Genomic DNA, 9,625 nt, shown 5'->3' with positions numbered 1-9,625 from the left:
ATTCTATTCAAATTAACCTAAACATACAGAAGTATGGGTTGATTTCTGGTCTTTGGGGAGTGAAGGAGATTGAGGGTGGACAAACCTCGCCGTCACATCCTTTAAATAAGGTCCAAGACCCGAAATCTAGGGTTTTGAGCCCCAGTCATCACCACGTTATGGCCACTTAAAAACAATTCGACTCATTAGACGTTGTCACGCTGTAGTAATCCTCCTCCACGACGTCGTGGCCACCAACAATTCACAAAATAAAGCATAAAATTCATACCTAAAAACCGGGTGCTACATTTAAAAAAAAAAAATCAAGAGACAAGAATCATAAAATGATTCATATTTATATAAATGATACAGGTCCAAGTCATTTTGAAACACTTAACAAAAGGATGTTATTATATGTATCGTCAGTAACATAAATAATCAAATAATAGAGGATACACATTATTTTAATGACATGAAATGCAAAACAATTTAAAGGATAAATATAGATTAGCCCAAAAAATAATTACCTTTAACATTTTTGCAATTTTTTATATTTATTTATTTATTTATTATTATTATTATTATTATTATTATTATTATTATTATTATTATTATTACTTTTTTTTTTCGACACATCCATTTCTATATTCTTTTGTCGAATCTACATTTGATTTGGATCGGACCATATCGGATAAAGGCCCACAAAAAGTAGAAAACCCGGTAACCCGAAAAGCGTTCTATTAGGGTTTTTATAGCCTTGGCCTGGTACTTCTCTTTTAGCGCCTCCGTCTTCCTCCTCTGCTACAGATTTCAAAACCCTAGGTCTCTCTCCCTCCTCCTTCTCTATCAAACATACACTCACATCTATGGATTTATGATTTAACATTGCAATCTCAAGATTTTCTATTCGCCATCTTTCTTTTCCTTTTTGCGTGTAAAATCGATCAAAGATTATTAATTTCTGTAACTGTTTTGCAGGTAAGGCGTAAGCGAGAGAGGCAAAAAAATGGTCGACAAGACTAAAGGAAGAAAGGAAGAAGTGGTGACCAGGGAGTACACCATTAATCTCCACAAACGTCTCCATGGATGGTACGTATACATTGTAATTCGTATGCTTTTACTAGTTTTTTGCAGTGAACTTTTGATATTATGATGCTTGATTCCCTTTTTTTTCGCTGTTCGATTGTGTCTCCCGAGTTTTCAAATCCCCTTCATTATGTTCGTCGAGTAATTTCAAGTTTCCATCGTTATTGACTTTCAATATAGATGTATGTGTTCGAGTGTTGTCATATTGCTTGATTTATGCTCCATAGTTATTGCTAAAGGAGTGTTGATTTGGATCATTGGATGCCATTGATTGTTTCTTTATACATTCAATATGGCTAAATTCAAGAGATGAATTAGTTTTAAAGGAAGTAGTAGATTATTATTGATTGAAGTTTGTTATTTTAACCAGCACTTTTAAGAAGAAGGCTCCAAAGGCAATCAAGGAGATCAGGAAGTTTGCACAGAAAGCCATGGGGACAACTGACGTGAGAGTGGATGTGAAGCTTAACAAATACGTATGGAGTAGGGGAATCAGAAGTGTTCCCAGAAGAGTTAGGGTTAGAATTGCTCGCAAGAGGAATGATGATGAAGATGCTAAAGAAGAACTTTACTCACTTGTTACTGTTGCTGAGATCCCAGCTGAAGGGTTGAAGGGTCTTGGCACCAAGGTTATTGATGATGAAGATTGATTTATTCATCTTGGAATATGTGATTTTTGATATTTGGTACTTCTGTTATGATTTTAGTGTTTTATGTTTTGTTGAGGATTACAACTTTTTATGTGATTGAAAGATTTTCATACTTTGTTTCTTTTGATTTATTTTTAAACCTTTCGAATTCTGTCCTATTTTATGGCTAAAAATTTGTTATATCATTTGTTTATTGGGTTTGGGTTTGTTATTTGTTTGATGGTAACGATGTGGTTTATTATTTTTACATATATAGGCAATGATACTTTATTTTTTTTATCGGTAATAACAATTTATGTAGATTTATTTACTCATAATTATACTTGCAATTTTGTACACATAATAGCAGTACGCTTGCAATTATATACTCATCATAATAGCAACATTTGCATTTCTTTACTTAAAATAACTAAGGTTCTTAATAGTGGTCATAGGGTTTTTAAGTCGTAACTTAAGATGTAAACTTTTATACATCAAAAAAGAGAAATCACATAATTTTAGATTTATATGAAATATCATGTTTATAGAAAAGTTAAATTGTTACTATCAGTAAAGAAATATAAGTGTGTTGCTTGTATGTGTAAAAAATAAAATACATCGACTATCAGTAGGTTGATAAATCTAAATATTCGACTTTTAGACAATTAACCAGTCTCTAAATGACTATTTTGGAAACATAGATGTTTTTTTTTTTTTTTTTTCTTTTTTGAAATAATTCATATGTTAACATGACAAAACCAAATACAATGGTTAAATATACAACTTAGATGTCTTTTTTTTTTTTTTTTTTTTTAAATAAATGATATGTGAACATGGTAAAACCAAATACAATGGTTAAATATATAACTTATTCTTCAGGAAAACATTACCATTTTTAACTTGTGGTAACTGGGTTTCATACTCAGCTAATGATTTCAAATTGAAGTTTCCCAGATAAAAAATTGACTGAAAACTATCATAACATGCAAAAAACATATATTGACTATCAAAAAAAAAGTCAACTGTTTATTTTATGCAAAATATCTTCTTCACCTCAAAATCTAATGTACAAAATTTTGTTGTCTTTAAATCTTAACCTTGATGCAAAATCTTTACACCTTCATACAGAATTGAGCTTCTAATCAAACAAATTCGACAAATCACGGTTCAACACCTGGCGAAAGTTGACAAGTCAACGGGACTTGTAAGAGTACATGTAGTTTCGAAGTTTTTTCACTTCCTCAGATGATTCATTCATAAGATAATCCACATACAGACTAAATCCAGCTCCACTACAACAAGAATACAGATTTTTTGTTAAGGTTTTAAAATCGGATAAAACACCAATAGCAACCTACTTCACACAAATGTTTTACTTTGAAAATTTACCCAACTAAAGCAGTAAATATTTTTTAGAGTAAAATTTGTTTTTTTTTTTTTACGTTTAAAAGAAATGAGAACAGGAAAAGAACATAGTACCTCAATGGACCAAGAGGAAGCCAGATAATATCCCAACGGAATTTGGCCAACCTACAAAAAGTAATTTTACATTTATACCCTTTTTTTGCTTGTTCTTAAGTTGGAAAGAAAGGGAAAAAAAGTCATGTTTTAACTGTTTTTCGTGATATTCAGTTTCCCATGTAAAATAGGGTTCGATCAAGGGTATTTTGGTAATCATACAAAGAGTGCGAATCTTGCATGGAAGTGAAAAAATTTAGGTTGACAAATTTACACCTTTCCCATGTACAGTAACTGATGTTAGATCAGGGGTATTTTGGTAATTATATAAAGAGTGAGAGTGCAAAGCTTGCATGTATGTAAAAAAAGTTTTGAAGAGGAAAAATCAAAAATGGGTTGACAAATTTACAATTATAACCTTCCCATGTAAAATAGCTATGGGTAGATCAGGGGCATTTTGGTAATCATTTGAAGAGTGCAAATCATGCATGGAAGTGAAAAAAGTTTTTCAGGGGAAAAATCAAAATGGGTTGACAAATTTACAATTATACCCTCCCCATGTAAAATAGCTAGGGTTAGATCAGGGGCATTTTGGTAATCATTTGAAAAGTGCAAATCATGCATGGAAGTGAAAAAAGTTTTTCAGGGGAAAAATCAAAATGGGTTGACAAATTTACAATTATACCCTTCCCATGTAAAATAATTACAGCTAGATCAGGGTAATTTTGGTCATCATATAAAAAGTGCAAATCATGCAAAGAAGTCAAAGAAGTTTTTCAGGGGAAAAAATAAAAATGGGTTGATAAATTTACAATTATACCCTTCCCAGTTAAGGTTAGATTAGGGTTATTTTGGTCATCATGAATGGAAGAAAAAAAAGCTTTTCAGAGGAAAAACTGGTTGATGAATTTATATTTATACATTTATACCCTTCCCAAGTAAAATATAACGGTTAAGGTTAGATGAGGGCATTTTGGTAATTATATAAAAAAAGTGCATCCATACTTGAGCATATTATATAACCAGAAAACCGCAACCAAAACACCAGAGTAGCAAGAGAACCAAAGCCACCACCTATGAGACCGTGAGCAATGAAGCAGGCCAGCAATGGCCATAGCACACACGAAAACCCCAGCCCAGTCTGTCAAAAAGTGGTGAAATGTCTATAATACCCTCACATAACAATCCATAAAATTAAATAAAAGTAGAGAATATAAGAATATAACCTGCAGCAATCACAATCCATGATTCAATCTCATACATGAAGTAAGCATGGTAACGCTATAATAAGAAAAAAATTTCATTATTGAATTAAAAAGGTATCAAATGTTACACATTTTCTTGTGAAAAATATAAAACGCCCATATATATATAACATACCAATTCCCATGGCATTGTTGTTTGTCCATGAATTGAGAAAATGAGAAACGCCATGAAGCAACAAAGCAATCCAGAAAACACACGCTGCAAGAAAAGCACTTTAGGATACAAGTTTGGGAATTCAAAAATAATTGCTTCGAATTGGCATCAAAGAAATTTCCATCAACAAACCAAAACTATGTTGACGAATTTCAATTTGAGCTAAACAAGTTCAAATTTGGAATTGGTAGCGACCAATTCCAGGTTGCTATCAATCAGATTCCATAAAGTAAGAACTAAAACTATGTTGAAGTGCTCCAGATCGAATTTTGAGCAAAAAGAGTTCAAATTATCAAATTTCATGTAAAAAGCCACTCATCTATATAGTTATGATTCAGAGTCAACACAACACGATCGTTTTCATGTGGATGTGTAAATTACCCTCCAAAATCGAGATTGTTGGGCTTGAGATCTTTCGAGTGATCTAACCAGCTCCTCCTGCTCTGTGGCATGTTTCTCAATGTAAACAATCAGTAATTCAAAAACGAAAAAAAGGAAAATTTATGCCTTCATAAACCCTATTTAACAAAATTAGGGAAATCAAAGCGCGATAAAGAGAAAAACTCACCTTCGGTATCGATGGGATGGAAATCGGAGGTCGTCGGAAGGGAGAAATTATCTTCGCTGTCGTCTTCTCCATCAGAACTAACATTCTTCCATCTCCTCGCCAGTCTCTTCATCGTCGACTAAGAAAAGCTTGGCAACTCCAATCCTTCATGTCACAACTCACAACTCACAAGCACTAAATTGATATATTTCAAAAACATTCCTCGTACTTTTGTTTATTACACTTGGGCCATAATTTTCGCCAGGATGTTCACAATATTTTTTTTAAAGTAAATTACACAGATAGTCCCAGTGGTTTGGGGTTACCTTCACATTTGGTCCCTAACTTTTATTTTTAACTTGGAATGTCTCCTAGTATTGAAATGTGTAACTCGCCTAGTCCCTTATTTAACTTTCCGTCTGTTTTGTTGTTAGAAACCCCCCACGTGACTAGCATGTTGAGGGTAATTTTGTCCTTTCACAATTCACATTGTTAGTGCCGATTAGAAGGTGAAGAGTTTACGATCGTCCTACTCTCACCACATATCCAACACTAGAAAACACACACACATTGATTAGAGAAAAAAATCATTTCCTCATTTACTCACGAAAACCCTAATCATCGCCAAAACCCTTCTCTGCAACGACAATCAACAATGACAACTTGGAATTTAGTTGATACAATGGATGAAACAGAGGTTTGACGTCAATATGGTAAGCGCCTACACACTATACCTATTTTGTAATCGTTGACAACGACTTTAGTTTTTATGGTTTTATATGTTCAACAACTGATTATCCTACAAATTTCTGTATCTTACTGCACTATTGTGGAAAGTTTACCGATTTCCCATGATGAAAGTATCTCACGGGAAAAGCAACATTATGTTGGTTTACTGGATATTGAAACTTTCTTTGTGCACGATATTGAAGAGATGATGCATCGTCTTTTGTACATTGATGATGACGTCCAACAATAGCTCTACTATCATTTTCAGAGACCAAATGATGATTTGGATTTTGATCTATTTGCTTTAGCTTGTGATGATGATGTTTGTAACGCCCGTAGATCAAGGCTCGTCAATTTAGAGACAAGGAACATCAAAAATGGCTTTTTGTTAGAAGATTATTTAGGAGGATTAGTCTTAACTAAGTTGTAGTATATGTTACAAGGATTCCGTACATATAAAGAACGTTGAAATCCGAGTTATAATGAAGAAGTTATGACCTGTCGAAGTTTCACGACAGAACTGACACGACACAGCGTGACGTAAAAAGTGAATTTACATTAGAGCGATATTTAGCCTTAGTGATCTAAACGAAAGTCGTAGAGTTTGTTAAACCGAGAATGTGCATAAAAAGAACGTCCAAATCTGACTTCGTATGAGGAAGTTATGATTTTTCTAAATTTCAGCTTAGCTGTATGCAGCCCGAAACTCGAATTTTAGATCGAGTGATTTTTAGCCGAAACAATCTAAACGAGAATCGAAGATCTCGTCGATAGTAGTGCAACGGTAAAAAGACAGACGAAAACGGACATCGGATGAAGGAGATATGAGTTTCTGAAGTTTTTAAATAATTAAAGTATATAAATTTTATTATATATTCGGATAATATCCGAAGTGCTGACGAGTCCGATCTGATCCGAAAGGTACGCCCAGCGTACAAGGAGGTACGCCCAGCGTACATGTCGACAGCGAGGTACGCTCCGCGTCGGAAGGAGTTACGCCCAGCGTACTTCGGCCTTGTGTGGTCCGAGAGAGGGCCGCGTAGCACCACCGAGATCTCGCCACCTGGCTCTCCTATCCGAACTATGCCCAGCGTAAGGGCCTCGGTACGCCCAACGTAGTCCGAGGATCAGACCCTACATAAAGGGTGCGTGGGCAGCCGTGGTTTGTTGCTCAATTTCTATCTTCCACCCCTTATACATCCTATTTCTTGACAAGTTTTACCCCCGATGCCCCGATATCAATCCCGACACCCGAAGCAAGTCCCGAAGCCCCGGAGATCCCGAGAAATATAGTTTTCGAGCCGAAACTCTGCCCGCGTGAAGCCCGGTTTTGGAGAAAACATTCCGGTTTCAGCGAAGAATATTATTTTAAGAGACGAAGTGTTGTCAGATCATCGTCTTATCAAGTGGGTGTATAGTCCCTTTCATAAACACGATTTTAATACAAGTATTTTTTGAATGTATTAAGTATATGTTTTGGGTGAGTGTATAGTCCCTTTCATAAACACGATTTTAATACAAGTATTGTTTGAATGTATTAAGTATATGTTTTGGGTGAGTGTGTAGTCACTCTCTTCTAACACATAAATATGAAGTATTTGCTATGAAATACGTGCTATGTGTTTTTATATTGTTGTTTATTTAAGATGAGTGCAGAATGGATGTTTTATATAGTTTTAAATGAGTTAAACTGTAAATGCATTTTATATCTACAAATATGTTGGGTAGAACATGGGTAGATGAGATAGTTGGTGGGTGATAAAAGATGAGTTGGATAATGAGATCAAGAGGTTAGTTTTAGATCCGGGAGTATGGATCAGGTAAAGAGATAAACTTGTTATTAGTCCGGGAGTATGGATTAAGACTAAGTTAATTGTCCCTAGTCCGGGAGTATGGATTGGGCACAATTATTGATCTGGGAGTATGGATCAGATCAGGAGATTAGTTTTAGATCCGCGAGTATGGATCAGGTGAAGAGATTAGTTTTAGATCCGGGAGTATGGATCAGGTGAAGAGATTAGTTTTAGATCCGTGAGTAGGGATCAGGTAAAGAGGAAGGTTTTAGATACGAGAGTTTAGATCGTGTCGTTGTGAGGATCGATGGGGTGGGATAAGAGTTGCTTTTATATGGTGAAATTATATAAAGTTTGTGAGTTCTAATATATATATATATATATATATATATATATATATATATATATATATATGATATAACATTGTGGGATGAAAACCCTATATGCTCACCAGGCTCCCAAGCCTGACCCACTCAGTTTTCTTTGTATTACAGGTTATGACACGAGAGCATAAGTTGGCTGACATAACGAGGGATTTTGGATTATAGGCCAGTGGTTATGAATAACTGTTGTAAAGTCTATTTTGTTCTGTTTATGCTTTTGGTCTGTATTGAACATGACATCCCGAGATTTTGTTATATAATGAAAATACATTTCTTTAAAGAAATGCTTTGATAAATTCTTATCATATTTTGTTTTGGGAACAAATTCTGCAATTGTTTTCTGTAAAAGATTACTCTGATTTTAAAAACAAAGCATAAACAAATCGGTCTTTTCTGGCCGTGAAATTGGGGATGTCACAATGTTCGACATCTAGCTACATATATTGATCAACATAAGGTAATAGACGTGTATATAGAGCACAAGCTATTAACAACCTTTTCATTGGTCGGCATCTAACTACTGATATACTTAATATTACAACTTATAAACACTTATCCTAAAAAACAAAACCCAACCGACTATTAACAACATTTTCAGGTTCCGATTTTGAATTTGAAGTTTTCATTCTGGATTTCAAGCTTACGATTTTGGATTTCTGATTTTCTTCATCTACTCATGAAGTAAAGCCATGAGTTGGCCCCTAATGTTTTCAATAACATCAATTAGCACAAACTAGGGATATAATAGAAAATCACCACAAAAGGTTGATAACTTAATGGCTGTAAAGGGTAGACATAAAATGGCCTACTAGGGTTTCTCTTTTTCATTGAAGTTTGTATAATACCTACAACACCACAATTGTATTTCACCATAATTAATTTTGTGGATCTTCATTTTCACGCAGTAAGAATAATGGAGGAGAAGAGGAGAAGTAGAAGCAACGATTGAAGAAAGAAGGGAGGAGAATGATTTTCAAGTCCGTTGAATTGTGAAAGGACAAAATTACCCCCAACGTTCTAGTCACATGGGGGGTTTCTAACCACAAAACAGACGAAAAATTAAATGATGGACTAGGCGGATTGCACATTTCAATACTAGGGACATTTTGAGTTAAAAATAAAAGTTTGGGACCAAGCATGAAAGTAACCCCAAACCATAGGGACCATCCATGTAATTTACTCTTTTTTAGGACGACTGGATATTTATAAAAATATAATTACTGAGCAAGGAACTAGCCACAAATTAATTAGAAGACTAATTAAAAATCATATGCTACCTAGTAGTGTACCACCCCAACAAGATAAAGGACCAAGGACCAAACATCAGTCTGACCAACATATATCCATAGCTGAGACGAGCATTGATATGGCAACAACCAAAAGCAAAGATGGAACCAAGTCGAGATGTGCTTGATCCCAAAGTAATGTCGAAGCGCCAAAAGTATCTTGCCTAATTCCAACAGGAGATCATATGCCACCCACGATCACATGGAAACACATGATAGAGGCACATATATGGTATAAGGCGACAAAGTTTGTCCCCTCATCAAGACTATAAATACCTCATTCATAGGATGTATCTCCAAGTAACAATTCATTCTC

At 34.7% G+C, this 9,625-nt stretch overlaps 2 protein-coding genes across 3 annotated transcripts; one reads left to right on the top strand and one right to left on the bottom strand.

The window, feature by feature from the left end:
* The first annotated feature begins 697 nt into the window (after nt 1-697).
* LOC145126182 (large ribosomal subunit protein eL31) lies at nt 698-1,836 on the top strand. Its single transcript, XM_079061585.1, has 3 exons — nt 698-801; nt 958-1,068; nt 1,436-1,836. The coding sequence occupies exons 2-3, from the start codon at nt 986-988 to the stop codon at nt 1,713-1,715; spliced, it is 363 nt and encodes a 120-aa protein (XP_078917711.1). The 5' UTR covers nt 698-801; nt 958-985; the 3' UTR covers nt 1,716-1,836.
* Nucleotides 1,837-2,673: 837 nt separating this feature from the next.
* On the bottom strand, nt 2,674-5,304 carry LOC145123327 (histone-lysine N-methyltransferase). 2 transcript variants are annotated; one of them, XM_079058536.1, is made up of 7 exons: nt 5,140-5,304; nt 4,953-5,014; nt 4,533-4,616; nt 4,379-4,433; nt 4,158-4,293; nt 3,174-3,224; nt 2,674-2,986 (listed from the first exon to the last, which is right to left on the bottom strand). In XM_079058536.1, exons 1-7 carry the CDS (start codon nt 5,249-5,251, stop codon nt 2,887-2,889), a joined length of 600 nt encoding a protein of 199 aa, XP_078914662.1. In that variant the 5' UTR covers nt 5,252-5,304; the 3' UTR covers nt 2,674-2,886. The 2 variants fall into 2 exon arrangements, with proteins under 2 accessions (XP_078914662.1, XP_078914663.1); XM_079058537.1 differs by having other exon boundaries at nt 4,953-5,009; nt 5,140-5,255.
* Nucleotides 5,305-9,625: the final 4,321 nt, after the last annotated feature.

This window comes from Lactuca virosa, chromosome 7, assembly GCF_052849685.1.
Source record: "Lactuca virosa cultivar CGN04683 chromosome 7, Lactuca_virosa_CGN04683_v6, whole genome shotgun sequence".
NCBI lineage: Eukaryota > Viridiplantae > Streptophyta > Magnoliopsida > Asterales > Asteraceae > Lactuca > Lactuca virosa.
Note: the sequence above shows the minus strand (reverse complement) of the source record. Positions and strands in the feature narration are given on the sequence as shown.